The 20,159-nt window shown below is 45.6% G+C and overlaps 1 protein-coding gene across 2 annotated transcripts; it reads right to left on the bottom strand.

The window, feature by feature from the left end:
• Positions 1 to 6,207: 6,207 nt before the first annotated feature.
• On the bottom strand, positions 6,208 to 7,762 carry dpm3 (dolichyl-phosphate mannosyltransferase subunit 3, regulatory). 2 transcript variants are annotated; one of them, XM_056413140.1, is made up of 2 exons: positions 7,744 to 7,762; positions 6,208 to 7,234 (listed from the first exon to the last, which is right to left on the bottom strand). In XM_056413140.1, the coding sequence occupies exon 2, from the start codon at positions 7,209 to 7,211 to the stop codon at positions 6,933 to 6,935; it is 279 nt and encodes a 92-aa protein (XP_056269115.1). In that variant the 5' UTR covers positions 7,212 to 7,234; positions 7,744 to 7,762; the 3' UTR covers positions 6,208 to 6,932. The 2 variants fall into 2 exon arrangements, with proteins under 2 accessions (XP_056269115.1, XP_056269107.1); XM_056413132.1 differs by lacking the exon at positions 7,744 to 7,762 and adding an exon at positions 7,561 to 7,737.
• Positions 7,763 to 20,159: the final 12,397 nt, after the last annotated feature.

The raw sequence follows: 20,159 nt of genomic DNA, 5'->3' as shown, positions 1-20,159 counted from the left end.
ACCGCCCGACCCCAAGAGGAGGCTCCACTGAGCGTCGCTCGTCAACAGCAGACAATTATTTTTATTTACTCGCTCGTTGGGCGGACCAGCTTGAGCCAAAGTGACCGGCGAGTGTGAATCCTTTTAACGCCGTAGTAGTAAACGGTAAGGGCAGTCAGCGGACAGCCGGAGCAGCCGTGGAGCACATAAATCCTCCCGAGGGCGACGTTTTCACAGGCGTCTCCACTGAAATCTCCATATTATGTTGGCATAAGATTTTAAAGCTCAAATTCATAAATCAGACGCATTACAAGCAGTAGCAAAGTGAGCATGAATCCAATTATTATTATTAAACCAAGCCTCCGTTTGTTCCTCTTGTGTATTACCATGACAATATCTTCATGCATAAAAGAGCAGCTCCGAAAGTATTTCTAGAATCCTCAAAGACTTTCAATCTTCTTAATTAAAAGGAAATGACATCAGCAGCACCATGTCAAATGTGTTCCTTACATTGCTCTAGCTGTTGCTAGATTTCCAATTCAGGTTGCCAGAAATGACTCATTTCTCCTCCCTTTGTACGAAACAAGAAAAACAGAAACATGTTTTGTATTAAAGTAAAGAATGTTTCAGAATGACATCAATAGTTACCAAAGTAACTGGGATTATTTCACTCTATTCAATTTAAGCATGCCGTTAGTAGCATTTCCAGTTACTTTTGAACGGATGTATCAGCAGAAATGGAATAAAATATGAATAACTATGTTTTCATGAGTGTATAAGTGTATAAGGAATCATTGTGTTTCTACTGGCAAAGAACGAGCCGCTTATTTCAACACAGAGAGCCTCTTCATGGAGTCAGCCCTGTCACCGCCATGTTGCCACGGTAGCCCAGAGCAGACAAACCAAACGCTGCTCCAGAGAGGGCCTTCTGCGTTTCAAGGTGGCCCGAAGATGAACGTAGTTCCCCGACGCGCAGCGCTGTGGTCACGTCGTCCAGCTCGCTCAGAGGCCATCCGGACCGGACCGTCTTTAGGAGCCACGGAAGTCTGGCGGCGGCTAGCGGTATCACGTTAGCACTCTGTGGCTAACGTTTGACCAGTTTTGCAAGTAAAGGGAGTCGTGAGCGGAGAGATATCCAGTTGGTTGCAATCTGCAACTGAACCACTAAATCCTCCACACTGTCACGAACTCCACCTCCTCTTCGTTGTTTTTCATCCGCTTCATCACCAACTCTATTTCAAGTCCCGACACTTTCTCAGAACATGTCATCAACTAATTTCCCGCCAGATTGTTTTGTGGATGTCTCCCAAGCTCTCCAGCCCGTTTAATTTGATCTGCCTAATGTGACCCTGCTTTCCTGTTTTTTTGACCTTTTTTTCTAAGCTAGAGTTTCTGATCTCCTGATTTTGACCTTTCCTCAACTCATAGTAAGCAGAACTTCCCTCGCAACTGAGCACCAGTGATCGTTACACACACTGCCCCTCCAACAGCAGGCCGACTTGAGAAAAGGGTTCACAATCTTTTTTATCGTGCAGCAGGCGCCGTCTTTAAGAGCTGTATTTACCATTCTGAACATGAGTGTAGCAGAAAATGTAAAGATACAATGTCTACCTGAGCAGATAATGAAGTTTCCCCTCTGTGGGCGTGTTGTTAGTGCATGGGAGCATCCACTTGGTGGTTTGGCTTCACACCAGAGGATGGGTCATACGGACTGAGGTGATCCCCGGACTTTTCTTGTGGTGCTACTGTGAGTTTGACATTAGTGGTTTTGAGTGGAATGCGTTGACAAAATGAAATACTGTGCAAACATTTCCCAACCAACAAGGCATTCATCAATGTATTGCACATCAGCGTTTAATCCAGCGAGAGCTGAGTCAACATTGTGTGTATACTAAAATCGTGATGAGGCCATGAGAAGCACGAGAAAATTCACAATTCAGAGTTTGGGGTTGGCATGGCGGCTCGTCCATCACCGCATCTCTGGACTCAGTCACGCCTCACTATCAGTAACACGTGATTCATGATGCACAGACTTCCTGTCCGACAGGAAGCAGAGTGTGAAGCCGGGGAAACGCGGCTCAGCCTCTCGGACCATCAGCATCGGTTCCCACCAGGGCCGCGTTCTTTCCCCCCCGCTCTCCTCCCTGTACACCGTCAGCTGCACCGCCGGTCTCCAGTCCGTCAAGCTCCTGGAGTTCGCGGATGACTCCGCCCTCATTGGACTCATCTCCGGTGTGGATGAATCCGCCTGCAGGTGGGAGACTGACCATCTGGTGACCTGGTGCGGACTCAACAACTTAGAGGGAAAGAACGCAGCCCCACCCGCCCCCATCAGCCTGTGGTGTCCTTCTGCTTCCTGGACTCCACCATAACCCAGGACCTCAGGTGGGAGCTGAACATCAGCTCCATCGCAAAGAAGGCTCAGCAGAGGATGTTCCTCCTCGGGCAGCGGAAGAAGTTCAACCTGCCGAAGACAATGATGGTGCACTTCTACGCTGCTATCATGGAGTCCATCCTCTGCTCCTCCATCTCCGCCTGGTACGCTGCAGCCACTTCCGAGGACCAGGGCAGACTGCAGCGGATCATCGGCTCTGCCGAGAGGCGGATTGAATACGCCAAGACTTTAATTGTGTTTTTCTGGTTGGCAGGCAGAACTTACAGAAGTTATCATTCAGTTTCTACCACACACTTATACATTTCTGTGCAACTCCGAATTTACACGGATGCTCCCGTCTGACGTTCCTCCAAGACTATTTCGCCTCCAGAGCCACGAGTCGGGCAAGAAAGATGGTAGCCGGCGGTCTCACAATGGACCCAAACTCTACGAGTCCCTTCCCTCTGGCAGGAGGCCGCGGTCCATCAGCACCAAGACCTCACGCCATGAGTAAAGTGTCTTCCCGTCTGCAGTTCATCAATGAAGCCCGGGGCACTTCACATCCCCATGCAGATAATTCCTTACAGTCACACACCCCTCCCTGCACATCATATGTTACACTTTAATAATATACTTCTTTTGAACTCTTATCTGTTTAATTTCTGACTCTGAAGGGCAGCGCCTGTCTGCCTGCATGTGTTACTACTCGGAGGAGCCAGGAGTATCTGCCTCACGGGGCCTCTGGGACGTTGCCTAATGTTTTTGTAGCTATTTGTAGCATTTATAAGCCTCCATGCTGCACGAGAATGGGAACCTGGTGTCCTGTAAGCATCAAAGCAGCTGTTTATGAGCAGCCAAAGAAGAATAGACTAACCGGTGAGTGACTTTTAAACCAGGTCCACGTCATTTTTTTATCCAGCGATGACTCACGCTCGGGTGACACAGCGTTTTATTTTATTTTAGCAGCATATTTGGAAGCTCCTTTATTCCCTCTTGTGCAGGAGTCCAGCTTTAGAGCTTGTAAAAGCTTTAGAGGACAGCTGGGTCAGACTGGGCTGATGGGAAGGAAACACAGAGGAGGACTGGGCCTCTCGGGGCACATGTTGCTTCTCTGCCTTCTCTGGCGGTCAGGGTGTGGTCTGCTCTTCCCGAAAAAGTCCTGTGACACACTTTTCGCTCCGGTCACTTGTCTTGCTCCAGCTCACGCTTTGGTTTCCTGTCCGTGTCACTCGGTCACTTTCCTTTTTTTTTCCCCCCTTTTTCTTAAAAAAAAAAAGGAAAATTCATTCTCACTCCCACACTTGTTTTTTGTTCGGCCACTTTAAACCATTCACTCGCCCTCTGCGTATCCATCGGAAGGGTTTGAGGTTTTGCTGTGGAATGTGGGGAATGTGGTGAGAAAATGAAATTATCATTTTTTTTTTTTTTTTCTCAGCCTGTCGAGATGTAGGGTGTGTCACCGCCCCTCTGATGACTCTTCCTCCTTCTCGGGGAGGGCACTTAACTCCCGTGGCGACGCGCCCCGGCCGGCTCAGCACCCTTCAGGGTTCCTCCCGTTGTTCAGCTCCGATCCCAATTCATTCGACGCCTCTCACCGCGACACTTTGGAACGGAACACAAACAACAGTTTGCCATCTTTGTCAGCAGCAGAAAAACAAAAAATAAAGTGGCCTCGTAAAAAAAAAAAAAAAAAGAAGGGGGGATTTTGAAGTAGCCACTTAGACATGTTACATCACGAGTTTACAGAACAGCTTTGGGGTTCAAGAACGGATTAATAATGTATGCAATTCATAACACACCAGCTTCATATTTTCAATTCGGTTTTGTATTATTTCAGGTCAGATGTAGATAATCTTAGAGCTCAAAGTATCTAATAAGTGATAAAAAGGATGAAGGACTGTGAAGGTTTGATTCCTACAGGGATATAAGAAAGATCATTAACGTAAAAAATATATAAAATACTCATGGTCAGCCAAAATCTTGACAGGCGGGGAAACAAAACTTCAGGGTTCCTCCTGAAAATTGTTCAGATGATCCCAATTCATTCTGTAACGCAATTAAAAAACAAAAATGTCATGCATTTGGATTCAACACAAATCAACAGAAATTTGCCAGCTTATTCTTTGTCATATTGCAGCTATGAAACAAAACTCTAAGTGGCCTATCTCAAAAATTTTAATATTTCCTCAGACCAAGTAAAAAAGATTTATAACAGCTAGACATGTTACATCACGAGTTTACAGAACAGCTTTGGGGTTCAAGTTAATTAACAATTCATGTAATTTGTTTACACACCAGCTAGTATATTTTCATGATATTGTATTATTTCAGGTCAGATGTAGATAATCTTAGAGCTCAAAGTATCTAATAAGTGATAAAAAGGATGAAGGACTGTGAAGGTTTGATTCCTACAGGGATATAAGAAAGATCATTAACGTAAAAAATATATAAAATACTCATGGTCAGCCAAAATCTTGACAGGTGGGGAAACAAAACTGCTCTATAGTTATTATTATTATGCTCAGTGCTTTAAGCTGCTGTATATCAGATATCAGCCTCTCTTTTGCTGCCACTCACTTGAAAATCAACAACAGCGGTAAGCTTTGTTTTTGCTCCATTTAATTAATATTATTAAGATAATATTCCATTATTGTCATATTTTTTAAAGTTATATTTGTTTTTCCTTTTTTTATTATTACGTAGGTTCACTGTATTATAACACCTGAGTTATACTACTCACCACGAGCTAAATATATATCATAAATTTCTGCTACTACACAAATATTCTGTTTAGTAAGATTAAAAAGTAAATTATAGTTTTTCCGACTTAAGATGGAAAAGAAAAAAACAAAAAGCTTGTCTGTCATGGGACGGCTTTTAATATCTGTGCATCAGATTACACTCGATCACATTTGCTATCATGTCAAGAGATAAGTCTGGAATGAAGCTGACTGTATGTTTAAGACAAAGGATTACCAGGAAAACACAACTACTTGTGCTGCAGCTATATATACACACACACACACACACACACACACACTGGGACATGGTTGGTAAAATGTTGGGCCTACTCCGAGTTGCACTTTTGCCCGACAGCCTGCAGGATGAAAACAGACGGATGTCTTAAAAGTTAGACGTGAGCACAACGACGACAAAGAAAAGAGATTTAACTTTTCCTCCTGTGGTTACGAGGCAGAGCAGAGCTGCCTACCGAGGGACGCCTTTGGTGCGATTGCCAAAAGGAGAAGATTTGCTGGTAAATAACAGGTTGCCTTTCATCCAGTCTGCTCTTGCAACAGCTTGCAGACATTCACGTGGGGGGGGGGGGGGGCTGACGTTGCAAAGCATGATGGGGCGGCAGCCAAACGGCACAACAGGCAGCGCTTGTTTGCGCAGAGAATCGCTAAATCTTCTGCATTTCTTCTTAAGTTACTGGAGCTTTTGAGACGCTGTAATGACGCCTTCGGCCAGGCGACGCTTTGTTGGTGCTCAGCGGGGGAACTCGATGAGAATGAGCATATGCAGCATTTTAAAGCGCACACAAAAGAAGTGCATTCGCCAACATCAGATTAGTGCAGCGCTACATTCTCCCAATGCAGCGACCCTTTGTGAGGGAAGAACATGAAATGCCGTATGAAGTATATCTCATGTCGTCGACTACAAAATGGGACAAAAGAGATCTGTCTCCCGCACAGAAGGAGGCATTGAGAAGCTGACAAAGGCCCCGGGCCGTGTAGGTTATGCTCGGAGAAGGAATGCATCATATGTACGCAGCGCACTCATGCACATATTCTCATAAACTCCTGACCCTGCTAGCCCTCAACCCACCAACACATCGGCACGCAGAAACACTGCAGAAAAATAGACTCCACTTTAATTAAGTTCCAGCAATCGCCTCGGGGCACAAGTCAACGGACAACGGCATGTACACTTCTTTACGGATCCAATCTAGTACATGCAGAGGAGCAACAATCCCCAGAGTATTTAGAGATATTGTTCCAATGTGACCTTCTGGTTTCATTTGTTGGCATTTTATTGATCGGTAACTTGTTACAGATGATATTTTAGCTGACTAGTGACTCTCGGGGGTATTTAACTGTGTGCAAAGCACAAGACGTCACCGTGTGTTTAGAGTTTTCGTTGGTTTGGGGTGTGATAATCAGTAAATCCACCTGCTAAACCGATTCAAACTGGTGATGTTAAATATCCTTCACCTAATAAAAGAGGTCTTTCAACGGTCAGAATACTAAACATGTATCTTCATGGTGCAAACTGCCGTGTCGTCACTTATAAGTAACACAGAGAACATGCATCAGGCCGTTAATTTCTAATTTCCTGAAGCACATTTGATCAATATCTAATCTGGAAGAATGACGACTCATTATGATGGATGTTCTGATCATGTCTGCTGGAAACGACAACAACAACAAATGTGCCAATTCGGCGTAGTAGTTGCATCCAACACATTTCACACAACCTAAATAAGATGCGTTTGTGTACAGTTGCTTGGTCGTGTGTAAAACTCGTCAGTTCATCCCCTTTTAGTCTCTCAAACGTCCCTCCACTGTCCTCCACAGTTCTACATCTTCAGGCCTCTTTTCCTCAAGTCCTCTTTGGCTTCTTTGATCTGCTCCATCAGCTCGTGCGCCGCCTCGTCACAGTCGTTGAAGGTGGCCACCCTGTAGCCCACCGTGGCCAGGGAGAAGCAGCCGAACGACACCAGCAGGTACAGCGGCATCGGCCAGGCGACGTCCCTGTAGGTCTGAGGCAGGCTCAGGTCCAGCAGGTCGAAGGAGACCACAGCCCAGGCTGCGCCCAGCAGCGACGCGCCGAGCAGCCACTCCGCGAGTTTGGTCATGACGGGAGCTGGCGCGAAACAACCTGCGACAGAAACCAGCGGTCAGGCGGCTGCGGGTGTCACGGTTTAAGAAGCGACCGTGTCAACTGGCGACGTTGAACCGAACGCGTCCGTTGTTGTCGTAGTTACAGACAGCCGTTGAACAGAGGACACGTAGCTGCCCTCGTGAATGCCGCATTGTATGGTATATATTATTATGTATAAGGTTTGACACTATATCATAGAATTAAACGTCGTAACTAGGACAACAACGGACGCGTTCGGCTAAAAAGTCGCCAGTTAACAGGGTCGCCTGTTAAACCGTAACACGGGTTCAGTTAAATTAGCTTTAGCATCGCGGATGTGGCACCGTGTTAGCTGGTGAGCGGTGTCGATGGATACAACGCGACGACGCACGAGACAGACAACCGGCGACCGCGCGAGGCAGCGGGAACAAAGCTCCGTGCGAGGGATACGAAAGGGAAAGATTCATTAATTTAAATAGCGTTTCCTTCAATAAATACAGTTGGGAGAAAGTGTCCGATGTGTTTACCTCTCTAAAGCCACCTCAGCTCAGCGCAGTGTTATGACGTAAGCCGCGACGCCTCATGGGACATGTAGTCAGTGCTGTGTTGCGACAGATTACAACACATCTACTGAATCTTGATTCATTCGTGTCATACTATTCGCAAAATTAAATTTTCACAATCAAACTTTTTTAGATGAAAAGCTTAAATCTTTATATATACACATCAATACACATCTATATACATGTGTGTGTGTATGTGTTTATATATTTATATATATATATATATATATACACACACGTGTGTGTATAGATATTTTTGAAAAACGTTCAGGATTAACATGTAGACATTATTATCGAAACATTATCTATATATACTGTGTATATTATGTGTCCTGCTTTGTTGTAGATCTCCTCTTCTCTGATAGTGGAGTGAGAAGACCATGGTATGTATGCCCTGGTGTATATTTGGAGGGCTTTTCTCCCATCAACCGTGACCAATTATCTTCAACGGTTTCTACTTCGAACACGTCTACCTGTCTCTTGGACCCCATCCCGACGAGGCTGCTTAAAGACGTTTTGCCTTTAATTGGCGGCTCTCTATTAGATATTATCAATGTGTCTCTGCTAACAGGCCATGTACCACATTCCTTCAAAGTGGCTGTTATTAAACCTCTCCTGAAGAAGCCCACTCTGGATCCAGAGGTGTTGGCTAACTACAGACCGATCTCTAACCTCCCCTTCCTCTCCAAGATCCTTGAGAAAGTGGTCGCAAATCAGTTGTGCGACTTTCTACATCATAATAGTTTATTTGAGAAATTTCAATCAGGATTTAGAAAACACCACAGCACCGAGACGGCACTGGTGAAAATTACAAATGACCTCTTAATGGCAGCAGATAAAGGACTCCTCTCTGTCCTGGTCTTGTTTTCAAGTTTCAAGTTCAAGTTTTTTTTTATTGTCACATTTTTTATTGTTAGACCTTAGTGCTGCATTCGACACCATTGACCATGACATCCTGTTACAGAGACTGGAGCAGTCGATTGGCATTTCAGGCACGGCACTACTTTGGTTTAAATCCTATTTATCAGATCGATCTCAGTTTGTATTTGTAAACGATGACGCCTCGATAACCACCAACGTTAATCACGGAGTTCCACAAGGTTCTGTGCTTGGACCAATTTTATTTACCTTATACATGCTTCCTTTGGGCAATATTATCAGGAAACACTCCATAAACTTTCATTGTTATGCAGATGATACTCAACTATATTTATCGATAAAACCAGAGGAGAGCAACCAACTCGGTAAAATTCAAGCATGTCTTAAAGACATAAAAACATGGATGACCTGCAATTTCTTGATGTTAAACTCAGACAAAACCGAAGTAATTTTAATCGGCCCTGAGCACCTCAGAGATCAATTATCTGGTGATGTGGATTCTGTAGACGGCATTGCCCTGGCATCCAACACCACTGTAAAGAATCTTGGCGTTATCTTTGATCGGGACTTGTCCTTTAACTCCCACGTAAAGCAAATCTCAAGGACTGCATTCTTTCATCTACGTAATATTTCAAAAATCAGGCACATCTTGTCTCAAAGAGATGCAGAAAAATTGGTTCACGCGTTCGTTACTTCGAGACTGGATTACTGCAACTCCTTATTAGCAGGCTGCTCTAATAAGTCTCTTAGGTCCCTCCAGTTGATCCAGAATGCTGCAGCTCGTGTTCTCACTAAAACTAAGAAAGAGATCACATCACTCCTGCACTAGCTGCTCTGCACTGGCTCCCAGTAAAATCAAGAATCACTTTTAAAATTCTTCTCTTAACGTACAAAGCCTTGATTGGTGATGCTCCATCATATCTTAAGGAGCTTGTAGTACCATATTGCCCCACTAGAGCTACGCTCACTAAATGCGGGACTACTTGTAGTTCCTAGAGTCTTAAAAAGTAGAATGGGAGCCAGAGCCTTTAGTTATCAAGCTCCTCTTTTATGGAACCAGCTTCCAATTTCAGTCCGGGAGGCAGACACAGTCACCTCGTTTAAGAGTAGACTTAAGACCTTCCTCTTTGACAGAGCTTATAGTTAGGGCTGAATCAGGTTCACCTGGTCCAGCCCCTTGATATGCTGCTATAGGCTTATAGCTGCCGGGGGACGTTTTAGGATGCACTGAGTACCTATCTCCTCTTTTTTTCTCTCCTTAAGGATGAATTTTCATCTCTCAATCACACGTTACTAACTCTGCTTTCTCCCCGGAGTCCTTGTGACTTCACGTCTTTTGGGGTCATCAGACCCTATGAGACGGCATAGATCCTATCTGCCTGATGGATCATCGAGGTCTGGGTCGTGGAGTTCCTGCTCCTGACTACGCCACTGTCCTGTTGAGACTCCGCCCACTGTTGAGACTCCGCCCACTCCTCCTCCCCACCGCCATCTGCCTGATGGATCGTGGAGGTCTCCATCGTGGAATATGCCTACTATGAACTATTTATACACTCTGTCATATTCATTGAATGTATTTAAACTCTAAATCTGTCCTTCTGGTCACATGACATCTATTGCATCTGTCCATCCTGGAGAGGGATCCTCCTCTGTTGCTCTCCTGCAGGTTTCTTCCCTTTTTTTCCCCCTGAAGGGTTATTTGGGAGTTTTTCCTGGTCCGATGTGAGGTTTTGGGGCAGGGATGTCTATGTGTACAGATTGTAAAGCACTCCGAGACAAATTTGTAATTTGTGAAATTGGGCTATACAAATAAACTGAATTGAATTGAATTGGTCAGAAAGATGAATTACAACATTCCCTCATTAGAATTCTTAGTAAATCTCAATGTTGTCTCTGTTTATGTTTTTCATTAAAACGATGCCCTAGTCCAGGGTGTGGCAACGCGGCGCTCATGAGCCTTGCCCTAGACGGTTGGCGGATGCATTAACTACACTAGCTGAGAGACAGAAAACAATTTGTTTTCACTGAATCTATAATGAGGCCCCCAGTCAGGCTTTTAATTCACATTAGACCTTTAACTGTTTCTCTGTGCCATCCTCTTAATTTAGAAAAGCCATTTTGGAAATGAATTTACCATTAGCGCTAGCTGAAAGCTATCCATAATTACTAATGTTATTTCAAAGTGAGGAATCCAACAACAATTTCATTCGGGGCCTCTGGGAGAACACTGTTGTTTGATCTCTGTGTCTTTCTGGGGTGTGTCCAGTCATTCAGGGAGGTGACCTGTCCAGGTGCGGAGGGCACATACCTCTCCAGGGTGAAATCAGGAGGAGTGGGAGACGTAAACATCATTCATTAAGTTGGGGAGAGGCACGCACTAAAGAGCCACTGAGAAATAAACATCATTCTTTGGGGAAAGATGGAGAGTTATTCTTAGGACGGTGGTGTTTATGTTTGTCTGCACCAGTGTTAATGGTGTGACTGACGATCTGTGCGTCTGCCAGAGGGCGAAGCCTGTTGCTTCTGTTTATGGAGACTGATATAGGCAAGACATACATCTTAAAATCCTGAAAAACAACAATTCACGTTCCAAGTCTGCAATGTCGTTCGAAGATGCTTTTACTTGTGAATAGCGACCGTGTGGCTTTTGTATGACGGCCATGACGCACACGCTGCGGCCTAAATGTCTGCTCCTGTTTACTGCATTTGACTTTCCTCACAAGCAGCTGCGACACAAAAATGCTGCCGCTCATGATTATACTTTCATTATTGACCGATGTGTTGCAAGTGTTTAATACGCTTTTAATAATGTCCCCGTTTAATCAGTAGAATCTCAAAATCACCACAAGACCCGTTTGATGCTCCTTAACAGAAGCTTTTATAAAAAGTAAGTAGTTAATACGGAAGGCACATGTTTAAATGCTCGGGAATACTGTTAAAGCTCATTAATGTATACCATAAAAGTATCTTTTAGGAAGGAGCTTTTTTCCCCTCTTCTTTCTCAATGTGATATATTTGAAGATTTTTCATAAGACATAAGAATGCTAACTCATAAGAATGCTAACTCAGTACATGACATGAATTATGAATTATTGATTACAATTGTGGTCGCTTAATTTTTTAAATAAGAAATAAAGTGGTAAATTCAAAAGGTGGAGTTTGATGAAACTGCATCCATGTGGAATGACATGCTGCATCCGGACATCGTAGCGTGTGCTGCGTCCCGCCTGTGTTGCGTCGCCATGGGAGACGCTCAGTGGGAACAGGCGAGCTGGCGTTTCTCACTGTGTCTCACTGCCAGTTCCTGTTCCCTTCCCGTACTCAGGAAACCTGCGCTCCGGCCGAGAAGGCCTGGCAGACACAACACAGCAGCCTGCGAGCGGGAGGGGCGATGAAACAGAGAGAATGACTGGGAGAGAGAGAGAGAGAGAGACATGCAGAGTGAGACAGAAAAGGAGACGGGGATGCAGGGAGGCAGAAACAGAGAGAGATGAAACAGTGGCAGCAGTTACCCCCGATGAAGAACCAGAGAAGAGAGGCGGCCGGGGGGATTTCATAGTTGACAGGACAAGAGCGAGAAAGCTGAGAGGGCCAGAAATGAAAAAGAAAGGGAGAGCTGAGAATGTGGATGAAAGAGGAGAGGGTAACAGGGAGAGGAGAGGAGGCGGGCGCAGACAGGGAGGGAGGTTTAGACGGGGGGGCTGGGGGTGAAATCAGGGGATTTGCAGGTGCAGCTTGAACAACCAATGACCTTAATGGTGCATTAAATCCAGCTGTTGCTTCTCCAGACGATTCCTCAATCCCCCAAACACCTTCGACTGCATGCTGCACCTCGGTTCCCACACATGGGGGGAGAGTATGGCGGCGTAGGCAGGAGGAATGAGGAGAGAGCGTGAAGACAGTGAGGGATCGGCAGAGATGGAGCAGTGGAAGAGGAGATACTTGAGCCTCGAGCGCAGATACACGAGTAACGGCGTGACTCCATCCACAGAGCAAAGATAAGGAGATGCAACAGGAAACGTGGTCATGGAGGGTTGTGTTGATTCTATCTGGTGTTGTCAATATTAGTCGAGGGAAATGTCCAGATAAGAATGTGTGCTATTAAAGGGATACATGGGGAACACGAGTTGGCTAGATAATGACTGTGTTATACCTCAAGGGTGTGAAGCAAGAGCTGGGAAGAAAGAGAAAAGCAGACAGAAGGAGAGAGGGTGAGAGAGAGAGAGAGAGAGAGAACGTATTCTGTCAAAACGCCGTTCAGGATAACAATGGAGCTCGGACTCAAAAACAGGAACCCTCTGTTTCCTGAGCTGGAGACCTTGGCTGTGTGTGCTGTTGTCATTAGAGTTTGGGAAAAGGAAAAGAGCGTGACTAGAAAGTGCGTCACAATGTCCACGTTCCAGGGGTTATGCCGCTGGTGGGAGGAGAGAGAACTGATACTCGCTCGGTGAAATCTTTCACGGTTCTTCTGGGAAATATTTGTCTGGAATGAAATTAAATAGAGTGAGTCTGGCCGCGATGTGTCAGACCAATCAGTGAACGATGAGGGCTCCCGAGACCTTTTCAAAATGTGTTTAAACGAGACACTAGAAACTTATTTCTCCTCTCAAACTTGATCTGGACTTGGTTCTAGTTGATTCGGGATTAACTTTCAAATTCAACCCAAGAAATCCCCAAATCTCGCAGTCGTACGGCTCTCTTTATGTTGTTTGGGGCCATTTCCTTTACCTCAAATATAACCTGTTGGAAGAAAAAGTCTCAAGTAAACTAAATGTTCTTCAGCCGATCTTGGGCTGAGGAAGCAGAAAAGTAATGTTAATCGTCTTTATTTGTTAACGAGTGGCAGGCTCCCTCACTAACGCAGGTCGTTGGGTCTTGTGGCTGCCTGTGTGGATTTCAGGCCCATTGGGTATTGAATTATAACCAAATGTAAACATTTCTTTCCCTATTGAGGGATTAATAAAGTACTTATTTCATAGAAAACATAGAAATAAACGATATTGCCTCACATATTGAAATAAAGACAACTCAGCTATCACATTGACATTAAAAGTGCCTTGATGTGTCCCAGCTGATAATGCACAGGCCTTATTATTAGCCCATCATAATGAATTATGCCTGTCTTGCATAATTATGTGTCGCCACACCAGATCTGTCTGTTGCTTCCTGAAGCTTCTTTTACAACAACAAAACTTCAGACTTGATTGTCAAGTGTGTGTGATTTAAGTCTGAGAGTCTCAAGTCTCGAGCTTTGACTCGTGACAGCCCGGCAGGTCGTTAGTTCTCCCAAATCACCTGTTGGGTTTGGGTCGCGTCTCCTTGAATACTTCTTGAAACGTCACCTGGCCATCGCGCACAGACCATGTGGAGTGCAGCGTGTTGTCTTTCCAAGTGGCTCCTCAGACAGGTGAGGTGACCACGGCTCAAACCGGAGGCCTCGGCCCGCGGAGGCCCCCGTGATACCGCTCATCGGGGGGTCCCCGAGTCTTGACGTTGATAAGCGCAGCACTCTTATCCTTGAGCCGAGATCATCCGTGGACAGGGAGAGTCTGCATGAAATTGCTGAGATAATAGTTGCGAGACCCCCGCCCTACTTAGGGCCTACTTCATGAAGTCTCGGGCTTTGCAAGTGGGTGTCAGGTCAGCGTGTGGTCAAGTGTGACCAGCCTGAGCCATGTGAGAAGAGCACTTGTCGTGCCCTCCGTGCCCCCCGAGGAAAGACACGCACCTGTTTCAGCTGCTGCTGTGACGGGCGCCCTGGAACAACGGAGGAATGCGTCACCCCCACTCACCCCTCTGTTCTCCCTCTCTCTCTCTTCCTCTCTCGCTCCACGCTGTCCTAATGAATCCCATCACGCGGCCTCTGTTTGTCCTACGACTGCTTTGTTTGTTGACCTTTATAGGACGTCGTTACTTATTATCTTCATGGGATGTGTAATTTGGCCCCTGAACACAACCCCCTCAACCACGGCCCCTATATGTGTGTGTGTGTGTGTGTGTGTATGATCAAATGCTTCTCGTCAGCGTAACAGCCATTAACTAGAATGGGCACTCGGTAGAGCGCATACCTTCGCATATCACAAGATTGGGCATTGAATTATGAACATTTTGGCATTAGTTGCATGCCTTTTGGACAAAAATGTATCGTGCTATGGTAAAAAAAAGATGTTGACCTTTCCATGACCTTGACCTTGACCTTTGACCCGATTGATCCCAAAATCTAATCAAATGGTCCCCGGATAATAACCAATCACCTCACCAAATTTCATGCGATTCGGTTCCATACTTTTTGAGTTTTGCGAATAACACACATACAAATAAATAAATAAATAAATACACGGCGATCAAAACATAACCTTCCACATTTTCAATGCATTTTCAATGCATTTTCAATACGAAGGTAACAATGAGCAACAGGCATACGCTTGATGACGTCCCCCTCCTCCCTCCCTCCCTCCCTCCTCTCCTCTCACCCTGAAAGACAAAGTCCTTTGGCATTACCGTTATTGACAGTGGAACTAATTGGCACATGGTTATGGAAGTTCCCCCTTGGGCCTTTATAAATTGGACTGCGCAACTTCCTCCGATGTCTGATGGGCGAGTCCGAGCACGGGACCCGGGGAGGTATTGATTCTAAATGTATGAATGTGGGTCAGTGCTGTGTGCTCAGCGTGGGGCGGAGGATGTAGGCCCGCTCGTCGAGACGAGAGCAAACCGACCTCATCGAGTGTTTACATAACGGATGGTGATGGGAGGAAGAGGGCAATGTCGTCCGGTCGTCCTATCAGCTCACGACGTGGTTTTGCTCTGATCGATGCGTTGCAGGTGTCGGGGAGGAGCAGCTCCTCCTCGCCGTCAGGAGGGCACACGGATTCTTTGCCAATCCCACATTGATTTCAGGGCAGACACGGCGAACTTTATCGCCTCATTTCACTGATGTAATGAGGGGGCTCTGGAGAAAATGGGCCACGCATTAGCTCGCCAAACACCGCCAACTAAACATGGAGTTACATAGAAAAACTCATTAAGTCCAGTCAGCATCACTGCCTGCATACAATAAATCGCCTTCGGTCTCTCGCCGTGCAGACGATGTCCTTTCTTGCTCCACTGGATGAGGCGTTCAGGGCTGGAGTCATCAGGACCGGAGGAACCATGAGGATTCAGTGACCTGGGCGCACGTCGATGGGCCGCTGATGGATTGTACCGGCTAATTACAATGCAATGTGCATTTAAATAAGCCACAGGCTTTAATGATTGAGAAGCATGTCAATAACCGCCCCGTGAAAGGTGCAGCCACTCATTCATTTCGCCGTCACAGATCCGTCTTGTCATCGGAATCGAGCAAATTCGCCGCGCGTATCGTCGATGCCCGTCGCCGACTTCATCTTGGGAATAAATAAAAAAGAGTCAAGGATTGTGCCCGCTGTCTGTCAATGCCTGTAAATGAAGTTGGTTTGGTGGACCTGCCGCTCCGTGGGCCCGTCTGGACACTAGCCATATTGTGTGTGTCCCCCTCCTCCTCCTCCTCCTCCCCCTCTCTCTCCCTCCACGCTCGTCCAACTCCAAAGACTGCGACTGCTTGACCTTTTTTTCGAAATCTGACCCCTGAGGCCTCCTCGCCGCTCCCCTAGGCACCTGCCAACCTTTCACCTCCTCACTGCGTGAGCATCTGGAAGGTGAGGAGGGACAGACGAGGCGGCCGGGGTGGGCTGTCGTGAAGGATTGACGCGGTAACAGAGAGGACTACGGCGCTGTCAGACTTCAGAGACGTGGTTAGACTGTTTTACTCACCGATCAAGCGCCGGCTGCCCCTCCCCCGCTTCATGTTCCGTGAACGCCTGTGGGTGTGTGTTGCCTCTTCTTCTGACTGTTTCAGTCCTTTATTTATGTCCCCCCCCCCAGCCCGTCTGTCTTTTATTTCTCTTTCTGTACACACGGATCATGCAGGCCATGATGTATGCACAGCTGGTCTCCACAGAGCTGTCCAGGAAACGTGTGGTTTACAGATCCCCTGTTGACACACTGACTTGACTTGCCTTTCACTTTTCAGAGACCCGGGGTTTTAACAGTGCAGGGGCTATTGGGTTCCGACTCAGCATGTTTTGGACCGTGGTGGAAAACCACACAAAATGTGCTGCGTCCTGACTTACTCACTCCCTGAATGGATGTGTCAGATAGTATATAAAGCTCAACCAGACATCATGGTTCCTAACCATGTGTGCAATCGAGCAATGGTTCCACACCTGCTCACGCCATTTCTTACAAAGAATTTTGTGTCATTAGTCTTCGCTCAAATGTTACCCCACACCGGTTTTATGGGAACAATAATATCCTCGGTACAGACTGTAGAGATGTGTGTCTGAAGTTAGGCCAGCCTTAAAGTTACACTTCAGGGCCAAACGCTGGGTGATATCGTTTGGTCCACTTCACACTTGTGATCCGAAAGACAGACTTTAATGGTTTCAACCAGTGAACCGTTATTCGGGGTTCAGAATGAAATCGTTTCGAGAGGAAAACATCTCCACATTTCAGACTGTGATTAAAACGGAGATAGCTTTCATTTGAGTCCCTTGGAGGCCTTCGACGTTTGACCTTTTTAACCCTCCTGTTACCTTCACATTTACTAACATATTTTACCCTTGGGGTCAATTTGACCCCAGCAATTAAAACTTCCAGAAAATTATTAGAATTAATATTGTTTCCCAAGTTTAAGTGTGAGGTACTTTATGTTTGTTTGTTGACTACCTAAATAGCACTTTAAATATATAAAAAAGTGGATATTTCTTATATGATTGACACAGTGAAAAACAGCCTGGGGTCAAATTGACCCCAAAGAACACCGACATTAAACATTGAATGGGGTCAAATTGACCCTAAAGGTAACAGGAGGGTTAAAGGGTAACTTTGGTATCTTTTAACCCTGGTATGGAATGGAAAACTAAATCAAATGTTTTCCCGTTACTTTTTGCTTGATCTGGTCTGTTTGAGATCGTGGCATGTGAACAGGGGTAAGTGAGAGTTAAAGAGACGTGTTGTGAGGGTTCGTTGTGTTTCTTCTAAAAAGGATTGTGTCAAAGATGTTCAATGTCATGGATAATGTGACGCTGCTTTCGACAGCGAGATTTTGTTTGATACAAAAAACAAACAGACCGGATCAAGCAAAAGTAAAATAACAACATTACATCTCTCTGTCCGGTCCTTTCCATCATGTTGTCTCTCTCTCTCGGAGCCGCCCACTTTGAGCTTCACAACGTCTCTTATATACGTCCATATTTCATACCATACGGTCTTTGTGCTAAGCTAAGCCACCTCGCTGCAGGCCAAACGACTTATATGTAATGAACACACGAGAGAGTGACATCTACCTTTTCATCTAACTCCAATAAGCACATTTCCTGAGACGTCTAACTGTTCCTCTAATGTGGCCCTCGATGTCACGGGGCTCTCTAATGGTCCAGCAGTGCGCTGTGAGCCGGCTGATTTAATGCCGCCACAAAGCAACGCATAACACTCATTGCATCGTTAAGAGGAGAAAAACAAAGTGCAGTCCACAAATCCAATACAGGAGGAGATGCCACTGGAGAGATACATGTGAAACTGAATTAGCCCTGTGTCTTCTCCCACAATGGCAGAGCACTGGGTGACAGTCTGTGGCCATATGGGCTCAGGCTCGCATCACTGTCACCCCTCATTTATCATCGTGAGGGAGACGGCCCAGCCATGCCGCTCAAATCCTCTTAGGCAACATTTAGCTGATTGATTTTTGTCTCTCCCCCCCCCCCCCCTTCTACATCTATTCAGATTATCAATGAGATAAAAGCAGGAAGTAGTATATTATTTATGCTGCTCCGTCTCATGAGAGGGTGGACGTATGGACGCACGAGAAAGAGACGCATGAATGTTTCAGCTGTGGCCACGTCCGGGAGAGAATAATATCAAGACCAAGTGATTGAGTTTTAAGGCCGGGCAAACCGAGTGAAAGAAATGAATGACGTGAAGTAACCTGTAACATATGGAGAGGGAGACATTAAGAGACTCCGTGATTGTGACGTGTGGAGGTCTGTCCTCGCTCACGAGGATGAATAATTCATCTTCGATCCAATTCAAAGTCCACAGCTATAAAGTGCAGGTATAGCGTCCATCATAAACTGAGCGTGCAATGAAAACACATTGTCACATTTTCTTTTACCCCCTGCCTGCCTAGTTCCTACTGCGGGCCTCCACCGCAGAGATCCACCGTCACGGTTCGGACTGAGCAGAACAGTTTGAAGCAGGTCCCCCATAAACAACGCATTCCTCTCCAGGCTCTAGAAACCACATCGCGGATCCAACAAACAAATCAGGTCTCGAACATGTGGTTTAGCTCCATGTTGTTTAAGACAAGCGAATCCCAACAGACTGTGGCTCCATGTTCTCCAGATGGCAGCGCACGCTGTCTCTCACAGATCCTATGCAGCGCTTAGATCCTTCATATATTCTGATGAGTCCCCCCGTGCTCTCTCCCACTGAACTATGCTAAATGATGATCGTGGAGATTATGTATTGGTAATTCCTGCCAGGTCTTTAGAAGAATGCCCATGCTGTGTGCTCAATACCTAGCGGAGGGATTATGCAGACCCCTACATGTGGTGTTGTGGCTGCATACCACCAGTCAGACTAAACCCAATCTGTTACAGATTTGGACTAAAGAAGAGAGGTGCAGCAAGCTCAAGGGGGCGGGGGGGTGGAGGGCTGTGCCGTGCTGTATTTATGTGTTACAGTACATTCCACTTCTTCTATATCATAGGGGATCAGAGCTAAACCTCCCTTTGGAGGCATTCTTTTTATCTGTGTATTAAGGCGTTAAGAAAGAGAACTTTGGCTTGTGTCAAGACTGTGAGCTCTGTGTGTGTATATATATATTTTTTTCTCGATTCAACGTTCTTTTTTTCTCTTCTACATTTTTTTATTTTCCCTTTGTGGATCGAGGCAAACCCAAATCCCTTAACAGTTTCCCCTTTAATGTCGGTCCAATTAAACACACATGTGGATTTTCATATTGAACCTCATAAAAGGTAAACGCCAGCGATTTACATTGCATTTACATAAGGAATGCTAAGTACCTACACGTGTTACAGGTTAATATCTTTATCAGAAGCAGATGGTTATCACCATTCATCATCCGTATCCAAGGTGTTTCAGTGAGACAGAATGTCTTGGTCCAGTCTGTTTCTGATTGTAAACTGGGAATAGCCAATAGCGTCTTTTGCATTCATAAAACTAAACTCATGCTATAGTCAGGTCATCAGAGGCCAGGTAGGACTAAAGAACACGTCTGTTTGTTCAGTTCACTTTTTATTGCATGTGTGTAAACAATAAAGTTTGATTCAGAGTGATTCCTCCACATGGACTTTTGGCAGGAAGTGTCTGAACATCTCAAAACTTGGCATGAGTCGTCGAGTTTGACTTTATGATGGTTGTCCGAATCAGCCAAAAAATGTAAAGGTGTGTGTGCTTGTATG

The sequence above is a fragment of the Pseudoliparis swirei genome, chromosome 1 (assembly GCF_029220125.1).
Source record: "Pseudoliparis swirei isolate HS2019 ecotype Mariana Trench chromosome 1, NWPU_hadal_v1, whole genome shotgun sequence".
Lineage (NCBI taxonomy): Eukaryota > Metazoa > Chordata > Actinopteri > Perciformes > Liparidae > Pseudoliparis > Pseudoliparis swirei.
This window is presented reverse-complemented; position numbering and strand designations above follow the sequence as displayed.

Excerpts from the sequence above, each read along its gene's own strand:
- dpm3 (XM_056413140.1), bottom strand. The coding sequence starts at position 7,211 with ATGACCAAACTCGCGGAGTGGCTGCTCGGCGCGTCGCTGCTGGGCGCA.